The sequence below is a fragment of the Petaurus breviceps genome, unplaced genomic scaffold (genome assembly GCF_028583685.1).
Source record: "Petaurus breviceps papuanus isolate PSGF00001 unplaced genomic scaffold, PetGlider_PUasm1.0 91133, whole genome shotgun sequence".
NCBI classification, from domain to species: domain Eukaryota; kingdom Metazoa; phylum Chordata; class Mammalia; order Diprotodontia; family Petauridae; genus Petaurus; species Petaurus breviceps.
In genome coordinates, this window is record NW_027187419.1 from 74,783,484 (window position 1) to 74,805,053 (window position 21,570).

A 21,570-nucleotide genomic window follows, 5' to 3' on the forward strand; every position below is an offset into this window, starting at 1 on the left:
AAAGAAAGAAAGAAAGAAAGAAAGAAAGAAAGAAAGAAAGAAAGAAAAAGATAATCCCAAAGGTCAAGATCTACCCTTGGGCCTACTCAAACTCATCATCCTGGCTCCTGCTACTTCTAAATTTTAGTCTAATCCATGATTGCTATAACTTTATCTCATTTTTGTACAACAACAAAATAAGTTAATTCAATAAATAAGACATAGTACATGGTCCAGAAACCTTTAGTCAATTCTCAACATTAGCCCACACTATAATCTCCATAAGTATTGACTCTTCTCTTGTCCCCTCTCATGGGACACCATCCTACCTAAGTTTTGGAAGAGTAATAAAGTCAAGATTATCCTCCAGCACAAGCACTTTAAACCACATGTTAGTTGAATGTCTATCCATAGTGGGATGTCAGCCAAGAAGCCAAGCACAAATTGAACAATCTTTTATGTCCCAGGATTGACTCCAAATTGTCTTTCCTGAATATCTAACTATAACCACTAAATAATGCTAACTAGATTCTTTACCCCCTTCCCAAGGATTTGAATTAGTCAGTCATACAAGGTGAAAGTCTTTTGCCAAAGTACCTAGAAATGAAAGGCAGATTTCCTGACTTCCATTGCTTCTCCACATAATCAGGATTATAAAAGGTATTATTCCATTCAAGGGGATTCATCATTCTTTCTTCTTTACATGCGGCTTAAAAAAAAACAACAGGGGCGGCCAGGTAGCACAGCGAGCAAGAGCACCAACTCCAGTGTCAGGATGACCTGGGGATCGAATCCCGGGCTCAGACACTTAGCACCCACTCAGAAACACCTGGCCGTGTAACCTTGAGCAAGTTACTTAACCCCAATTGCTTAGGGGCGGCCAGGTGGCTCAGCGAGTAAGAGCACTGGCTCCAGTGTCAGGATGACCTAGGGATCAAATCCGGGCTCAGATACTTAGCACCACACCCAGAAATAACTGGCCATGTGTAATGGGAATGCAAATTTGGAAGATCTTCCCTGCCCCTAGGCTAAAGTGCACCTGAAGCCTGGGGTGGGAGGCTTGTTTTTCAGTAGATACTTCTTGATTGGCCAGTGAGTCAATAAGGTTGTTACATTCTCTGAGCCAGGAGAAGGCTATATAAGCCCTGATGTGTAGCTTTTTTGGGGGGGCTCACTTTGAGAAGTGTTCTGTGATTTGATCTGGATTCTGGGAAGCTGTTTTCCAGAGCCCCCCCCCCCCCGGCTTTGAAAAACCCAGATGTTGAAACCCAGATGTTGACTGGGTATGGATGTAATGGTTGGACAGTTTGGAAATCTGTCTACTTGATCTGTTTCTGTCTTGATAATTCTGCCTGTATACTTTGAAGTTCGGGGTGCTGACCTTTTTCCCCTGAACAAGGTAAACGATATATGTCTAACTGATTAAAGTAAGCTTGTTAACCCATTTTTAGTTGCTTTCCTTTAACAAAGCAGATCCAAGAACCTGTGGTGGAAGCAAACCCTGAGGACACTTGGGGTGCTTGCTGCTACACCATGTAACCTTGAGCAAGTTACTTAACCCCAATTTCTTTAAAAACAACAACAACAACCTAAATACTAGTCAAATGAACATGAGGATGTCAGCTCTCCCAAAGGTAAAGTCCCTATGTGCTCCCATGAGACAGTAGCATACAATAGGCTTCAAAAACACAAAACTTCACTAAGACTTTTGGGACACCCTGTAAGATACCCATTAACTACATGCCTTCCTTCCTTTCTATCCAGGGTCATTCTGTATTTACTCTGTCTGGGAAGTGTTGAGCTGATACAGGCCGAGCCCTTGCCAGACCTAGTAGAATAGTCATTAGGACTAAATAGGACTTAAGCTTAACAAAATTAATCTCTTCAATGGGCCATCCATCAGTCTAAGAATTTTTAGTCATCCAGATTATGGGGAAATAAACATATGTGTCCCCATATCCCAAAAAATACTATCACTTATTATGTTAAATATCCTTATAAGTATAATTTCATCAGGAACTATTTAAAATATACAATGTCAGTCTGGGGCTCACTATCACCTAAGGAGCTTTCCAGGGGATCCATGGACTTGAATGGGGAAAAAAAAAATGCTTCTTTATTGCTGCTAACTTTTGCTTTCCTTTGTAATTCTACATATTTTATTTTATGCATTTAACATCATTCTGAAAAAGTGTTCATGGGATTCACCAGACTCCCAAAGGGGTCTAGGACACACACAAAAAAGTTATGAACCTCTGATTAGAACACATTTTCTTGGGGCGGCCAGGTAGCACAGCGAGTAAGAGCACCGGCTCCAGTGTCGAGATGACCTGGATCAAATCCGGGCTCAGATACTCAGCACCACACCCAGAAACACCTGGCTATGTAACCTTGAGCAAGTTACTTAACCCCGATTGCTTAGGGGTGGCCAGGTGGCTCAGCGACTAAGAGCACTGGCTCCAGTGTCGGGATGACCTGGATCAAATCTGGACTCAGATACTCAGCACCACACCCAGAAATATCTGGCCGTGTAACCTTGAGCAAGTTACTTAACCCCGATTGCTTTAAAAAAAAAAAAACACTTTCCCAAGCTATTTTCTACATAACTCAAAAAACCCCACACATATACAGATTCCTAATATGTACCTTGCCCATTTTTCTCTTGTCTAATGATAAAGCAATCAGAGCAATAACATGATTAAAATAGTAAAGGAATAGTAGGAATATACTATTAAATACTAGCATACTGTATAATATATATGCTATATAATACTATTATAATACAATTAAAAGAATAAAGAAAAAATATAAAAGTTAGTTTTCTTACTAGGCCCAGATTAAATATCCTTCTAAAGTTACCTTTCAGGGTACAATCCATATATACCACTCTGCCTGATGATCAGAGCAATACAAAGATACTTTTAAATTCCCACACTAAAGCAAGTTCTTTGGCCATGAAAACAGGACCTCTCTCTAATTCTAGCACTCACAAAAGTACCCTCAAGCAAAGCAATTCAAACCTTTGCCCAGAGAGAGGTTTCTACATCTACCCTCATTAGCTGTCAGGCTTGCCACTCCCTAGCAGGTATAGGTGTCCATTGTGAGTAGCTTTTCAGGAGCCATTTTCCCTAATAGGCACCATCTGAATTTAATCACCAGGCAACATTTATAGTCACTAACCTGATCTTTCTTCAACAGGAAGGGTTAGGCTCTGGATGAACTCCACAATCCCCCTGAAGATTATGACACTCCACCCTGATGAACTAGCATGCTGAACTTTCCAAACTGTCTATGTTTCTCAGTGAATTGATATCACTCCATTAGTGCTGCCTCAGTCTGGGGTCTACACTGACTTAATCTTTAGCAGATTCAGATTAGTTCCAACTACCCAGTAACAATGAAATCCAAGTCCCTACTAATAATATATTTCACTGTATTAGTTATATGATTTAAGTAATGACAAAATGATGAGCAGGAATACTAGACTGCATTCAAATTCTGGCAGAAAATAATGTTTGAATCAAAGAATTTGGAACCTTAGAGATCATATGTTTCATTTTATAGCTGAAAAAATTGAGGCCCAATGAGAGTGCTTTTTCATTCAATTAGGAATTGGAGTCAGAATTCTAACCCAGGTCTGTCGATATTAAATCCAATGCACATAGTAGGTGTTATATAAATGCTTTTTTCTCTTCCCATTGAGGATAATAATTTCCTACACAGTCTACCTTCCACAGGATGTATTCCAAAAAAATTCTGACTGACCTTGTATATGGAAAGGTGAACACTAAAAAAAAAAAAAAAACTGATTCTAGGAGACCTACTGTATAACACTTGTAAATATCTCAGGCTCTAGTTTCTACTTGAAATTGAACCAATGGGATAAGAGCAGAAGCTTTCCTGGGACGAATTTGGTTGGGGATGAGACAGAAAGACAGCTTGACCACAAAAATCCTCACTAATCTGAACCCAAAAAAGAAGACATAGCCCATCTCCCTGTGACCTCTTAGGGAATAAAGGGAAAGGAGAATCCTAAGTGAGGAACACTACAGCAATGGGATCCTGGGATTAGTGGCCAGGGTGTAGTCCTGCTATGTGACACAATAGACTGAACACTGAAGTGTAAGGATGGCAGTCCCTATAAGCAAAAATCATGCACCCTGAGGAGGAAATAGCCAGCACACTAGCACAAAAAAGCCTATGTTCTGCCATGCTAGTTATGGCTCTAGACAATGGTTTCTAGGTATAGAGGTGGGATCAGTTATCTTTGTTAAGAAAAAAAAACATGCTGAAGTCAGGTCATAAAGAAACAGTATTTTAATTAATACACATTAAGGACTTTTTAAATATAAGATCTATAAGCATTTTACATTCCATTCTTAGATTTTAAAAATATAAGTTTCTCTTGATGGTAAAGTGTTCAATTCAGTCTTTTCTGCTTACAGTCTGACTTAGTGACTATAATTAACCCAGTACTGTAATTCTGTACTGGAACATCCACTTTTGATTAACAATCCAAATATGGCAGCATCACATTTAACCTTTCCTTGACCTTATGTCAAGAACCCTAATGAAAATACTCCACACATTCACGTGATATGCACAGGAGACCAACTCTACTCATTTGTGCTATTCAACTTCAGATTTTTTTAGCCATTGCACCAAAGGAAAATGTAATATATTTATCTACTACAATTCAAGATCAGTGGCTTCAATTAACAGCTTGGATATATGGAGGTCAAGGTCTTGTTTGACTTTAGTTCAGTTTTCATTCCCCTTCCAGGAATGCATAGTTTTAGTGACTTGTGAAAAGCAATACCACCTTAAAAATTAGAAAAAGCAAAGACATCATTAACGCTTAAAATTTTTGGCTGAAAAAGACCTGACTTCCCATTTACCCAGAGTTGCTCTGGTCACGTAAAGCAAGAAATTTTTCTTGGACTATGTAGATACTTTTCTTTTTATATATTGTTTCCTTTTTTAATTAACAGAACCCTATTTTCTCTCTCTCCCACCCCCAAAACCATAAAAAAAAAAAACAACCAAAAGCCTTGTAATAAATATGTATACATAGTTAAACAAAACAAATTTTCTCATTGGCCATATCCAAAAAAAATGTCTCAGTCTTCATCCTGAATCCATCACCTCTCTGTCAAAAAGTAAATGGCATGCTTCATCATTGGTCCTCTATAATCATAGATGCAGCTAGGTGGCACAGTGGATAAAGCATCTGCTGGGCCTGGAGTCAGGAAGGCTCATCATCATTCTTGAGTTCAAATCTGACCTCAGACACTAACTAGCTGTGTGAGGTTAGGCAAGTGTCTTAACCCTCTTTGCCTCCATTTTCTCATTATAAAATGAGCTGGAGAAGAAACTGTCAAACCACTTCAGAATCTTTACCAAGAAAACCCCAAACAATGTCACAAAAGGTTGGACACTATTGGACAACAACAACAGCAACAATGGATGACCATTGCATTGATCAGAATGTTCTGCTCATTTCATTCTTTATCAGGTTATATGCATATTTAAAACTATGCATTTTTATAATATTGATATTATAGTATGAATAGTTCTTTTTCTTCTGCTCACTTACTCTGCCTTAGTTCATAATCTTTCCAAGAATCTTTTAAATTATCTTTTTTCTCACTTTTATAGCATACTATTCCATTTCATTCATATTCTACAATTTGTTCAGTCATCTACTAATTAATAAACATCCCCTGAATTTCTTTTCATTGTTGTTGTTTTGCCTCCATAAAAAAAGAACTGCAATAAATATATTTCCACATATAAAACCATTTCCTCTTTTCTCATCTCCTTGGGATTTAAGAATAGTAGTGGCATAGCTCCATTGAGGAGCATACACTGTTGCATAGCACTTTATGTATAATTCCAAATTGCTTTCCAGAATGGTTGAAACAATAGTTCTACCAACAGAGATTTCCCCCTGCATCCAACCTTTTCTTTCATATGTATCTCCAACTTCAGTATATCTCCAATTCCAACTTCTTCCTACAGGGGCTATGGATGCTGTAATAAATGACCATAGTAACTTACCGTTTGACAAACCCAAAGATTGAAGATTTTGGAATAAGAAATCACTGACAAGTAAGAGCACCGGCTCCAGTGTCAGAATGACCTGGAGATCGAATCCCGGGCTCGGACACTTAGCACCCACCCAGAAACACCTGGCTGTGTAACCTTGAGCAAGTTACTTAACCCCAATTGTTTGGGGCGGCCAGGTGGCTCAGCTAGTAAGAGCACCGGCTCTAGTGTTGGGATGACCTGAAGATCGAATCCCGGGCTCAGGCACTCAGCACCACACCCAGAAATAACTGGCCGTGTAACCTTGAGCAAGTTACTTAACCCTGATTGCTTAAAAAAAAAAAAAAAGAAATCACTGACAAAATTAATGGGAAATAGTTTGGCAGAAACTAGGTACAAACCATCATCTCACATCTTATACCAAGATAAGAGTTACAAGCAAATTAGGTAAGCATGGAATATTTTACATGTCAGATTTATGGATGTGAGAAGAATTTATGATTAAACAAGAGATAGGAAAGCATTGCCAGATATAGAATGGATAATTTTGATTACATCAAATTAAAAAGGATTTGTACCAACAAAACCAATGAGCCACATTTAGAAGGAAAGAAACTGGGAGGGGGTAGATTTACAGCATATTTCTCAGAAAAAGGTCTCATTTCTCAAACATGCAGAAAACTGAGTCAAACTTATAAGAACAGGAGTCATTCCCCAATTGATAAATGGCTAAAGGAAATGAACAGGCAGTTTTCAGAAGAATCAAAGCTAGCTATAGTCATATAAAAAATTATCTGAATTACTATTCATCAGAGAAATGCAAACTAAAACAACTCTGAGGTACTACCTCACACCTATCAGACTGGCTAGTATGACATAAAAGGAGAATGATAAATGCTGAAAGGGATGTGGAAAATATGTTGGTGGAGTTATGAACTGATTCAACCATTCTGTGCAGCAATCTGGAGCTATGCCCCAAGGGCTATAAAATTGTACATATTCTTTGAAACATCGTTATTGTCTATTGCCCAAAGAAATCAAAGGAAAAGGACCTATTGTACAAAAATGTTTATAGCAGTTCTTTTTGTGATGGGAAAAAAATTAGAAATCAAGGGGATGCTCATCAGTTGGGAAATGGCTGAACTAGTTGTGTTATACAATTGTGATGGAATACTATCATGCTAAAGAAATGATGAGCAGGATGCTGTAGTGGCAACCACACTGGCATACCCAGGATGGCTGCTAGCACAGGTTCTTAGATCTGCTTTACTAGGAAAGATAGTTCTCAAGAGGTCAACAGTCTTTTTAATTACATTCATTAGTCCAGGAAAAAAGTCAGCACCCTGAACTTCAGAGAAAATGCAAGCAGAGAAATAAAGACCAACAGACAAGTCTTCTAACCATCTGAGAAATTAGTACACATCAACAAACAGATTAAACTGTCTGACCAAGGCAATACATATGTAGTTATCGGAGAGAGAAGCAACAACATCTGGGCTTTTCAAAGCCAGGGGCTCCTTAACAACTACCCAGAGTCTCATCTGGTCAAATCACAAGAATACTTCCAATGAATGAGCCCCAAAGCAAAATGCTAACCTCAGGTATACATACCCTTCTTAGAGCCAGAGGGCATCACAACCCTCATGACTCAGTGCCTAATTAGAAATTAACAAAAGGTGTGAAAGCCTTCCTACCAGCAAGCCTCCCCTAAGCAAGCTTCCCTTAATGGGTTCCATGTGAGGCCTATTAATGGGCAGCAAAGATCTTATATCTCATTAACATTACAGATGCTTTCAGAAAAACCTGGGAAGACATATGAACTGATGCAAAGTGAAATAAGCAGAACCAGGAGAATATTGTACATGGTTATAGCAATATCATACAATGATCAATTGTGAATACTATCCTCAGCCATACAATCACCCAAGACAATTCCAAAGGATTTACAATGAAAAATGCTATCCACCTCCAGAGAACTGATAGAATCTGAAAGCAGACTAAAGCATTTTTTTTACTTTATTATTCCTAGGGGGTTTTAGTCTATATTTTCTTTTGCAGCATGGCTAATATGGAAAAGTTTTCAGTGACTGAACATGCATAATCTATAGTAAATTGCTTTCTCAAGGAGGGGGAAGAAGGGAGAGAAAGAATTTGAAACAAAATATTTTTTAATGAATGATAAAAATTTCTGTTTAAATGTAATTGAGAAAAATCAAATTAAAATTAAATTTGAAAAACAAAGAATTCCCCACATAAATGAAATCAGAAGTCTAAGCCAAAAAAAAATTTTTTAATCAACTAATAGTTATATACATACTAGTATTCATATGCACCATATGCACAAATGCGCGCACACACACACACATACATATATATATATATATATATATACATATATATTCTAATAATTGCTAGCATTTATATAGATAGCACTTTGAGGTCCATGAAGTGTCCTAGATATATTAACCCATTTAATCCTCAACATTAACTGGTAAGTGTCTAAGGCTGAATTTGAACCTTGCTGACTCCAGGTCCAACATTCTTATGTGCTATGCCTCAAAAAAAAAAAAAGTCCGCCACAAAAGCTCTATCCTGATCATTCACCGTGGAATAAAATTTACCTTAAATTACTGAAAGCTTTATCAGTGACCCAAAAACTATCAAATTCTACCATGTTGAAAAGATTTTAAGTAAAATCCCTATAAAAAGTTATATTTACTGTCAAAGGATCAATCAACCTAACTCTGCAAAACTTCATCATCAGTAGGCTATAACTTGCTGATGACTTCTTTGGCCATGGAATCCATGAAACAAAGAAAAATGCATAATGGTCCACAGTTATTTCACAGCAGTAGAAAAGGTGGTGGAGGACGCTATGAATCAAATAATGCTTAGACCACTTATTTTGGTGTTTAAAATATTTTGGGCTGTTCCTAAGATTAATTGAATGAAATCCAAATATAGGTCATGACTGGATCTCCATAGATTTGTATAAAATGGTCTGCAGCTCCCCTACGATGCATACATCGGGAACGAGATAGCCTTCATTTCACTCTGCCAAAAAATACTGGAAAACACATGAAGAAGTTACAATGGCATTTAAAAATTGATATAATTTTCCCTTTCCATTGAGTCCCACTTTTCTTCCAAGGAGACATTTCTGATTCATAATGTCACCCTTTGCTTTGAGATCCACCTAGAAATACAATAAAAATAATCTTAGAGAGGTAACCTCCCACCCTCCCACATATGCATGCTCTAGGGCACATACACACACACAGTGATAAATCCTAAGATATACTCTTGAGATATATGTGTTTCCAGCTTTATAGAGTGCAGTCTTCCTCTAGAAGGAAAACAACCTAGGGGTTGCTAGAGAAGCAATTCTTTACCATTAGACTTGAACTGTCCAAATACCTCACAGTAATAACTAGTGGAAAAAATCCCTGTCTTTTGCTTCCCCATATCAAGACTCAGTCTCTTGATGTTCTGGCTCAATTTCTTAGAATTCCTGCAACTTTGGTTCCACAGAATAATTCTTTTTTTTCTCCCCAAGAGAAGTTGGAGCTGCTTGTGAAATGCTTGCTTTTTCTTTAAAAAAGAGGTCCCAGAGCTCTTGATTTGGGGAATGACAGAGGAAATTCTTAGTCTTACACTTCTCAGGAACCACCCCTTTTCTCTCTAGAAAGCTGGGTTCTCAAACTCTCCAGAGACTTAATATTGCCCAGGAATATTCTTGTTTTCTATCTGGGAAACTGAAGTTCCAGAATTCCCATCACTTAGCCATATAATTCTCCTTTCCAGAGACCATGAGGATCTCGTGATTGAAAGCAGACAGAACTATAATGTACCTCTGTCTGATTAAGGAGGTTCAGGATTTGGGTAAAGGGAACGCTCGGCACTCCAAGAAAGACCCAAGGCAATTTCTTTAGAATATTTATTCAGAATATATGTATATATAGGCAAGTGAGAAAGAAACCAGAGATAACAGAGTAAGAGGCTTAAAGATAGCAGAATAAGAGCAACTATGATTAATAGTGGAGAGATATATTTACAAACATCACCATTGCAGGGAAGCACCAACACCTGACCACACAAGCTGGAGAATCAGTACAGCTGTCAGGGTCCTGCATCCAGGCAAGATGTCTCCTGCATGGGTGAGATTCCAATTTGGGGTCTGAATCTTACAGTTTAAGTCGTGCTGAGAACAAAGAGGGCATACTGCCAGGTGTTTTTAGCAAGCATCATATCTGGTGTGAGGCCTGGGATGGAGGCCAATCCCTCCAAGCCCCCCCAAGAGTGATGTTTCCTTGGAATGGCTAGTTTCAGGAGTTGGGCTATTATCATATCTCTTCTCAAGGACCTGGCCAGGATCCCAGGAGAGGAGCAGCCCTCAAGTTCTCAGGATCCCTGTTCCCAAACAGCTCAGGAATAGAAAGGTCATATTGAGTTGGGGCCTTGGTTTGTATAATCTTATTCCTCACAGAGGGGCTTACCTTACCCCTACACCCTCTGACCCTGCTTCTCCATGGCAGGGTCCAGATACACAGAGTCCAGAAACTCAGGAGTCCAGGAGCTCTCTCCACACTACCACTGCCCTACCTAGTGCCATCTTTTAGACTGAAAGGCTACTTTAATGGGCCTGAGGAGTAGATATATTCAGTTGGTACTGGGAAAGTCCTCCTAATGCACAGGCACCACCACTACCATCCTCTCCAGGTACTAAATCCTGTTCTCAAGTCTCTGGTCTTTGATTTATGCTCAGCTCTCTCTGGATCTGACAAAAAAAAGGGGAGGGAGGAAAGGCCCAGCACAAAGGTGTGGCTGCAAGTCACAATTTTCTGAGTCAACAAATTCATTCTGAACACATTCACAACAACCCAACTTAATCAATTCATATTTGATCAGTGAGACTCAACCATTCATCCTCAAAGAGGTAGGAATGATTGAATGAATGAAGGAATGAACAAAGCATTTATTTAGTGCTTACTACAGCATTGTGCTAAGTGTTAGGGATTCAAATATGAAAAATCAATATAATATCTGTCCTTAAGCACCTTATGTTCTAGGGGGGTAAAACTATGTATGTACACACACGTGTGTCTGTTTGTATATATGCACACATGTATATACGTATACATGTGTGTGCACATGTGCACATACACATATATGAACAATGAAGAGAAAGAACTCTTTTGGACAAGGAAGTCAGAGAAAATGGTAATTGAAGATCTAGAATAATTGATAATTGATTAAGGTATTCTTACCCTTTCCCAGAAATTGTAGTGTTGATATGATCACTGTTCTCAGAGCCAGGAGAAGTAGCAAGGGGATAGAGGAGTAAATGGCCTCATTCAGGAAGACCTAGGTTCAAATCCCGCCTCTGACACACTGATGGGGTGACCCAGTTGAGCAGGTCATTTAACCTCTCATTGCTCTAGGCTATTAACTAACGCCATAATGTGCTGACTTGTAGTGGTAAAGGGTAATTTGAAGATCATCTTACAGGTATTTTATATTTCATTGAAACTGTAGTACTGTTGAAAGGTGTATAATTGTTGGTGTTTGTCAAGTTCTTAATAAAAAAGAAAAATTTGGGGGCGGCCAGGTAGCACAGCAAGTAAGAGCCAAGTAAGAGTCGGGATGACCTGGGATCGAATCCAGGCTCAGACACTTAGCACCCACCCAGAAACACCTGGCCGTGTAACCTTGAGCAAGTTACTTAACCCCAATTGCTTAAAAAAAAAAAAGAATTTTAAAATGAAATAGTAGTATCTAGGCTTCGTGGAAAAACAGATTAAGCATCAGTGGTGAAGGGGGTCTCTTTGCTGTAAATAAAAATTTTAACTGTACTTTGAAAAACATGTAAAGCTTTCTTAAGAGCTCCACATTGTAAAGATATTTGAAGTTTTACTATACATAAGTAGTGTATGGTAAGAACAATGTCTTTGCTAAACAGACTGACTCTTAATTAAATAGGGACATGGCGAAGCATGCTTACGGAGGCATTCTCAAGAATTACTATTAGTCATTTTTATCAAATCATTTTTACAATGTAGCACTAGCCAGATCATTGAAATAACTTCATTCTCTAGAAATAGATGTTTACTAAAGCAATACATTATCTGTATTCACTTTATACATTTGTGAAGAATAACTATATTTTTAAATTTATTTATTTACTTTTAGTTTACAACATTCAGTTCCACAATCCCTTAAATTTCCAAATATTCTCCACCTCCCTCTCCTTTCTCCTCCCCCCCCCCCCCCCCGCCCATGGCAGCATGCAATCCAATATAGGAAGAATAACTGTATTAACAAAAATAAACTTTTTCTCAGTTCTGTCACATATTTCTTGACCTAGTCATATGTAACTTCTAGCTTATATTCAAAGATGAAATAGACCACGTTAATCTAAAAATCCCTCATTCAACCTTAAAACACCTCATTCAAACTTTAATGGATGTAGCATTCCAAAAATGGAAATGTTTTTATCCATTTATAACAAACTAAAATATAATTCTTAAATCTAAAATGATAAACTAATTTAGATCTTAAGAGAAAAGGAAAAAAACAAGTTTTCTCTTATTTAAAATAATTCAAATGAATACATTCATATTTGTTTCCTTTGTAATCAATTACATAAACACAAGTACTTATCAAACAACTAGTCTTCCCAAGGAATTCCCACTTTACCTAAAATTAGTTTAGAATTAAAATTTAGAGAAATAAAACCCTGCATTGGCAAAAGACAACTGCTCATTTATTTTCTCACCTCTCCAAAAAATAATTTTTTCAATCTGCTCCTTGCCTTGGGGGAGGCACCTTTCAATGCATTAGACAGAATTTGTAGAGCAATGGCCTGATAGCTTCTAGAAAGAAAAGCCACTCATATTAATCTTATGTCCAGCTGATTTTCATTCTTAAAGAATGCATAACAAAAAATAAAATATAATTACCTTATTCTTTTCTTGAATTCATTTTTTTATTTTATTTTTCAGCTAAGAATCACTTATTTTCTCTCCCTTCCACACACCCTCAACCAGTTTAAAAGAAAAAAACAAAACCCTTGTAACAATATGAAGTCAAGCAAAACAAATTCCCACAATGACCATGTCCAAAAGTTTGTCTCATCCTTTTGTCTGGAAATGGATAGCATAGTTCTTCTGGAATCATAATTGGTTATTACACTTAGCAGTCTTAAGACTTCCAAAATTGTTCATCCTAATAATATTGTCACTGTATGAATTGCTCTCTATATTCGTTTCACCTCATTCTGCATCAGTTCACACAAGTCTCCCCATGTTTTTCTGAACCCATCCCTTCAGTCCTCTCAGGATAGCAGCATTTCATTATATGCATATTCTGTAATTTGTTCAGCCATTCCCCAGTTGATGGGTAGCCCTTCAGGTTCTACTTCCTTGACACTACAAAATGGCAGCTATATTTTTGTACATATGGGTCCTTTCCTTCTTTCTTTTTTCTCTTTAGGGGTATAAGCCTGGTAATTGTTATCACTGGATAAAAGGGTATATGCCCAGTTTAGTGCCTTTTGGAACATAGTTCCAAATTTTTCAGAATGGCTGGACAAGTGTACAGTTCTACCATTGGTTCATTAAAGTCCCTTTTTTCTTTCGTTTATTAACTTTCTATAAGCTCTGGAAATAGACTAATCTGTCAATAAATCAATAAGCATTTAACAAGTAGCTCCTAGTAGCACTGTGCAAAGCACTGGGGATACAAAAAGAAAGGTAAAAAAATAATCCCTCCACTCTAAGAGCTACAATCTAATAGGAGAGAACACATACAACTATGTACAAACCATATACACGAGATAAATTGGAGATAAACCACAGAGGGAAGGCACTAGCAGTAAGAGGGACTGGGAGAGAGGCTTCTTGCAAAAACTTGGATTTCAGCTGAAACTTGAAGAAAATCATGGAAGCTGGAAGGAAGATATGAGGAGAGGACAAGAGTTACAGCCATGGGGGAAAGTCAGTGAAACTGCCTAGCACTGGAAGATGGGAGTGTCTTATTCAAGGAATAACAAAGCTAATGTCACTGGATCAAGGAGTATGTGGGGGGTGGAGGGGAAGAGCGCTAGGAAGTAAGAAAACTGGGAAGCTAGGAGGGGGACGTGTTATTAAGAGCTTTACAAACCAAATAAAGGATTTTCACAGCAGGTCCCACAGGCAAGAGGAGAAGGCTCATTAGTGGGAAACAGCTTCTCAAAAATCTTTCTATTTCAAATTCTTCATCTTTAATAATTTTATCAAACAATAAGAAAATAAACAAAAGTACTTTCCTTTTCTGCCAAATTCTATATAGCAACTGCAAGAAAACCACTTTTTACTTAAGACTTTTGGGGTAAGGTCATTGACATAAAAGAAAGATTCCACAGACATCAAAATATCTATATCAGCACTTCACTTTTATTTCAACAAGGAACTAGAAACACAGTTGATACTTAGCATTTGCAAAATGGATGGACAAATTTGGACATATAAAATGGAATATTAGTATGCTATCAAAAATTATGCACTTAATGACTACAGAGAATCAGGTTAAGACTTACAGGAATTGATACAAAGTGAAATAAACAGAGTCAGAAAAACAACAAACACGAAGACTACAACACGTAAATAGAAAGTACAATCAAAACTGAATGTCAAGAAATTGTAATGATGAAACTTGTCACCAAAGAAAAAATCTGATAGGACACCTCACCGGTCCTTCCTTTAGAGAGAAGGGCTTAAGGGGGTGGTTGTCATGTGTTCAGAACAATGCATTCAATGTCATATTTTTCCACTACGTTGACTGGTTTTGCTGATTTTTTTTCTCATCCTCTTTACTTATTTCTCTTTGTTATAAGGATGGCTTAAGGAAGAGGCAAAGGGAAGGAAAAGGAGGAAATGTAAGCAATATAACAACAAAAGATTTCAATAGAAATCTATTTAAAACAACCACAACAACAGAGTCCTTGGGGAGAAAATTGAAGAATAGCATGCCCAAAATCACAAATAATGTTCAAATATCAAGCAGTCTAACTACAGTGGATATTTGTTAATTAATGGTGATACGATTTTGAAATATCTCTAAGTCTCAATCTTACATGGTTTGTGTTGGCATTCTATTTGGAAGCAAACCATGGTTTTTTTTACATGTTACTATACTGACAGAAACATAATGATGACCATCTAGATGTTCTAAAGGATAGATTTAAATCTATCTTTTCCTAAGAAATTACTGGTTATGTGGAAAGATTTGAGAGTCCTTGGACATTTTAGCTAGAGTCATTGTGGTTTCTGAAGTTGCCTTTCTTCCCTGCAGCCTTCAGGACAAGTTTTTTGAACTGATAAGTATCACTGGCATTCCCTATGATGTCAATATGCTTAGAATTGCATTCTATCAGAATCTGGGGATACTGTGGCTTCAACACTTCACATGCCAACACAATCTGATTGCTTTCATTCATAGCCTTTCCTTCCAAAGATATTGTCTCTTTTCGAAGCTCAAGGGAAAGAGTGTATGAAAACTCCTCAATTAATTCCTTCACTTTTTTCAAGTGATCAGAATGAGAATCAGCCTGAGCAGCTCTTAAACATATTGTGGTGACTTCATCATTAACTATCTCCTGACTCAAGACATTAAAGTCTTTTAAAATCTTTTCATACATTTGGTTACCAAGCTTCATGTATTTAAATACATCTGTATCAAGCACAATTATCTGTTCATTTCCAGTAGCTTTTGGCTGGCCTGAGGACGTAGATGAGCTCCATTCTGAAGAGATTTCCTTTTTCTTCCTGTTTCTCAGATCGACACAATTTGTGTTGTTTCCATGAAGAGAACTGGCCCTTAACAACAGAAATTCCTTTAGCTTCTTGATCGCTAAAAATGACCCTTTGACAATGACCCTTCCATTGGGTTCCACAAGGTAGAATTTCAAGGATGGAATTTTCTCCTTAAGTTCTGTCACCAGATTTTCTAGAATAACTTCCTTTCCAAAAATGGATAAATCAAGGTGAACAAAAATACAACGAATGACCTAAAATTTGAAAGGAAAGAAATTGAAATAGAAGTATTCAGAAGATCTGTATTCAAAGTGCAACTTTCCCTTCTTCTTATGTCTATTGACTTAGTAGTCTAGGCCCTAATTAGCTTTCATCTGAAGTAATGCAATCACATTCTTGTCTCACTTCCTGTTTCTAATCTCCTATCACATTGTATACCAAGGCCAAAATTCTGAATCCATTTTTTCAAATCAAACTGCCTTTGAAGACTGTTTTCCTTAATTCCTCCTACGTTCTTGTTCACCTCTTCTTGTTATAGGAATTCTTGCTCAAAGTCCCTATCTTGTATTTATCCAGATCCTCTGAGCCTTTTCCAAAATATCACCTTATGCTAGAAGTGGACTTCCCCCCCACAATGTTTACATATTTTAATTAACCAATATAAATGTAAAACACATATGACAATATCTCAGAAGTATAAACCAAATTTTTAAAGGCTGAAAATCTGTATTCTGTATAAACTTTTCCCCTTACATGAATGTAGGCTGTGTGGTTTGTCAGTCAGTCAACCAGCATTTATTTCGCATTTTATAAGTGCCAGGCACTGTGATTAGTGAAGGGGATACAAAGAAAGGGAAAATTCGATCCTTCCCCTCAGGGAGCTTACATTCTAATGGGGAAGACAACAGACAAACTAGTTTGGTAAATACAAGATAAAGAAAGAGAGTAGCTAGAAGGTAGCACCAGAGGAAAGGTACCACCCACTGTAGGAGGAGGAAGAGGCATGGGGGGACCTGGAAAGGTCTCCGGCAAAAGGCAGGATTTGAGCTGAGCCTTGAAGGAAGCCAGCCAGGAATGCCCAGTGTGTGGAGGTGGGGAGTGAAACGATTCCAAGCATGGGATCAGCAAATAAAAAGACAAAGAGAAGTGAGAAAAAGAAAGCCAGGGTCACTTCATTGTAGAGTGCAAAAAAGTGAGTAAAGTATAATACTGGAAAGATGGGAAAAGGCAAGGTTGTGAAGGGCTTTAAATACCAAACATAACATTTTATTTTTGATCATAAAAGTAAAAGAGAGCCATTGGAGTTTACTGAGCGAAGGGAGTAAGGGAAGAACATGGTCAAACCTTAACAGAGAATGGACTGGAATGAGAGATCTGAGGCAGGGAGAACAGTAAGTAGATTATTGCAATAACAGAGAAAGGTATAAACAACTGCACCAGGGTGATGACTGTATTAGTGGAGAGAAGGGGGAATATATGAGAGCGACTGTGAAGGGAGAAATGTTAGGAATGAGGAACACATTAGATATATGGAATGAGGGCAAGGGACGAGGCAAGGATGATACAAAGGTTACAAGACCAGATGGCTGGGAAGATGGTGGCCTGGACAAAACTGGGGAAGTACGAAAGAAGGCAGAGTTTGAGGGGAAAGAAAAATGAGTTTTTGCTGTGGAATTTCAGAAATATACTTAGCACAAGGCACATACTCACGTTTTCACTAAAGTGAGATACAGTGAGACAAGTTGGAAGTTGTCCCTCCAGTGTCAGACTGTGTTTCTTCTTTTTAAGGACGTTCTCAACACCTAAGTAGGAAAAAATAGAGAGATTCTTTCACTTGTTTTTATGAATTTTCAATTTTTCACTCAAAAGTAAACATCTAAACTAAACATTCATTACTTCCAGTAATTTTGTAAAACTTGCAGTCTCATTTCCAAAAGCATGCTCTGTTATGGAAAATCTTGCTTTAAAGAATAAACTTCTGTTAGTACTGAAGTATTATCTTCCTATCCCAAATGAAAAGCTATTTTTATTTCATAAAATCATAGGATCTCAGAATTGAAAAGGTCTTGTAATCAATTAATGTACATTTGTTAAGCACATGTCCTGTGGCAGGTATTGTGACAGGCAGGTGAGATACAGTGACAAAAACGTAACAGCCTTTGACCATAATAAACTTACATTCTGCAGTGGTGACAATATATGCATATACATGTATACTAAAAAAACACGTAAGGTGTTTGGGGGTGGAGGGCACTACTAGCTTTGAGTATGAAAAAAGGCTTCATGTAAAAGGTCACTTGAGCTGAGTCTTAAAGGAAAATAGGGTTTCTAAGATAAGTTTAGGAGGGAGTGAATTTCAAGTATGGAGGACAAACAATGAAAAAGATATATAGATAGAAAAGAAGGCCAATTTGACTATACCATAGTGTGTGTGCGGAGAATGTGTCATAAATTTGTAATGGCAGATGGTGACAGAATTACAAATGCCAAACAGAAGAGTTTAGATTTGGGCCTAGAGAAAATAAAAATCCACTGAATCAACAGTTATTAAGTGCCTATGTGCCAGGCACTGTGCTAAGCACTGAGGATACAAAAAGAGGCAAAAGACAGTCCCTGCCCTCGGGTACTTACAAGACAGTGAAGTTGACTGAGTAGAAGAGTGACAGGACTGGGTCTTCTCTTGAGGAAAATCGTTTTTAACAGTTAGTTGGAATAAGGGAGTGGGGTGGAACTTGAGGTTGAAAGATTAATTAGAAGGTTGTTCTAAATGTCCCAGGGAAATGGGATGAGAACTTATTCATGGCTGTGTGGATGTGGAAATGTTATGAAAATGGAAAGGACGATGTATGGCAACATCTTAGATGTGTACAGAAGGCAGTGTGGCACAGTGGTAATGGTACTGGATTTAGAAACAGAGGATCTGGGTTCAAATTCCTTATATAGGGCATTCATACCTGACATGCTGGGTTTGATCAGGGCAGAATTAATTATGATCATTAACTTCATTTTGAATATGTTGCTTTTATAAATTAAGGTAGTTTATTCCAGTGTTGCTTTAACTACTACATCCTGTTGTTCCAAGTTATGTTGAACTTGCCATACACACAAACTAAAAGGACTCCTAAAAATTTTTTAAGATCACTGGGTTATTTCTATATCTCATCACGCAGCTCATAAGAACCTGGTGACATGAATTTATCAGAAGTAGTAACTAAGTTCTATCCTACTATCTCCTCACTTACTTTGGGTTTCCATTTCCTGGTTAAATGTTTTTGTTCTCCATCTCCCGGGTTGAATCTCATTTCATTGGTACTCTCTCTCTCTCTTTTTTTTTTTTGAGGGGGAAGGCAAAGCAATTGGGGTTTAGTGACTTGCCCAAGGTCACACAGCAACTAAGTGTGTCAAGCGTCTGAGGCTGAATTTGAACTCAGGTCCTCCTGACTCCAGGCCTGGTGCTCTATTCACTGTGTCACCTAGCTGCCCCTCTTTGGTATTCTCTTTGAGTTAATTTAAGCAATTATATAAAAGAGGAAAATTATCAATGATTTACCCAATCTAGATTTCTCATTTTGCTGTAATTTTTTTTTAATTTGTAAGAAGTAAATCTTGAAATACCTTTTATTTCCTTGAATGTCACAAATGCAACTCCTTCGACTTTCGTTGGATATGTCACATTTTCTACTTCTCCATCTTTGTCATTAACCTTCTGGAAATAATTCTTCAGAATATCTGCCATGGCTTCATCATTATAATTTCCAACAGGAATATTGGAAACCACGATTGTCCTTTCATATGCTTCAGGTTCCTTGACATTTTGAAGTGATGCCTGTGTAAGAAATGGGATAATGTACCTTAAAAAATACAAGCTTTTCCCAAATGACTTTTGACCTCCTCGAATTCTCTGTAAATGATGCAAATCAAGAACTCTAATCCCACAGGTTTACACCCTAAGGTATAATTTTTTCCCCACCAAACTGCATGCTTCCAGTCTTCTCTGCTATGCCTCAGAAATCTTTTTATCTTTAAAAATCACTTCAGCCCTGAAAGTACCTTTTGACCTTAGGGCCTCCTTCAGATTAGAGGGCTCCTCCCAGAACCTCCATTTAAAGAGGGTGCCCAATCCAGCCACCTCTTCATTTCCCACCAGGCTAGACTCCTTTGGGCTTCTCCATCATGCCTTTCCTCCCCCACCCCCCTTCTCTCTTTACCCTTTTTCAGCTTCTTTTTATGTGTGGTCTTCCACATTAGAATATAAGGTCCTTGCAGGCAGGGCTCTTTTTGCTTATATCTGTATTCCCTGTGATTAGCGCAGTGCTTAATGAATTCTTGTTAACTGACTGATTCAAGTAATAAGGTTAGGGACAGGAAGATAAAACACATCTGCACAAAAATATTCACAGTAACACTATTTGTAGTAGCAAAATTAAAAACAAATGATGTGTTCAAGGATTGAGAAATGGCTAAACTATGATAGGAAATTGATGGAATATCATGTCACTGTAAGAAAGTCTAAGTAGAAAGACTTCAAAGAATTGTTGCATATATATTTAGTAAGCAATGCTGAGTGAGCAAAGCACCACCAAAAGAACACATCACTCACAATCACTTTTCTGTGCCTTTATTCAATATATTTGGGTTTGGTTTTGTTTTCTCAATAGTTATTTCAATTTTTGTTCTTGATTATGTGTTTTCTCTTACTATCTTTCTTTGGTTCTTGTTCATGTATTTGAATACTTGTTTAGGTTAGTGGAAGTCAGAACAAAATGTAGCAACAAAAAAACTTTTAAGAAGAGGAAAAACAAACCAGGGCTTAGAAATCAGTTCAGTTTCCCCAGCACTGCTAAGGAAATTCCGTTCACCATAACTCTTATATTGGAGAATAAGGGGTGAGTTCATAAATAATACTAAAAAAAACACCTTCATAGGATGGATATAACAATTAAAACCTACACAGCAGGAGTCACCAAGTAAAAGTATGTAAGGATTATCAACTTCCTTTTGTGTGTGTGTGATGGACGCCTTTAGCAATCCAGTGAAGCCTTCATAAAATACATAGTATTACAAAGGAAACTAATTATAAAGAGTCTTTTTTTTTTTTAAGTAAACAGACTCCAGGGTAAGAACCCTTAAAGAATAAAAAAGTTTTGGCCCTGGAGTCAGGAGGACCTGAGTTCAAATCCAGCCTCTGACACTTACTAGCCATGTGACTTTGGGCAAGTCACAACCCCAATTGCCCTCCAAAAAGCAAAAAATACAGTAAAATAAAAAAGTTCCCCAGGACAGAGCCTTGAGGGAACATTACAGATATGCTGGCAGAAATAGAGAAAAGGAATCCAAAGTGGATGGCTAAGATAATTTGTTATCTTGTAATAGTCACTGGAAGAATCTTCGCGGTGGCAACCTGGTGGAAGATAGAAGTCCAAAAACAAACAAAAAAACCAGAATAGTCTCTGTCCTCAAGGAGATAAAATATATTCAACAGTAGACATTGTATAAAAGTATGAGGTAAAGGAGAGATCCAGACAAAGGGTCTCAGAAAAATTAAACGAGGGAAAAAATACTTAGGCGTGTTAAAGGAGGCTAACATCTGAGACACATGAGAAGGAGCTAATGTCTGAGGTAAAATAATATACTAAGGACTAGTTGAATTTAATTATTTTTTTGCACTTACACAAGCTGGGTTTGCCTGATGCTTTTGCAAATCTCTCTCCTCCCTTCTCTCTCTCCCCCTCCCTTCTCTCCTCTCTCTGAG

The 21,570-nt window shown here is 37.6% G+C and overlaps 2 protein-coding genes across 2 annotated transcripts in view; one reads left to right on the forward strand and one right to left on the reverse strand.

Moving 5' to 3' along the window:
- The window catches only part of TNFAIP6 (TNF alpha induced protein 6), a 492,222-nt gene that overhangs the window by 328,038 nt on the left and 142,614 nt on the right, over positions 1–21,570 (forward strand). The window lies entirely within an intron of this gene.
- The window catches only part of RBM43 (RNA binding motif protein 43), an 8,925-nt gene continuing 1,792 nt past the window's right edge, over positions 14,438–21,570 (reverse strand). The window contains exons 2-4 of the mRNA XM_069080458.1: positions 19,434–19,644; positions 17,529–17,620; positions 14,438–16,072 (exon numbers count right to left, since the gene is read on the reverse strand). Of these exons, the coding sequence (XP_068936559.1) occupies positions 15,311–16,072; positions 17,529–17,620; positions 19,434–19,644 (1,065 nt within the window). The 3' untranslated portion in view covers positions 14,438–15,310. The remainder of the gene's footprint in view (positions 16,073–17,528; positions 17,621–19,433; positions 19,645–21,570) is intronic.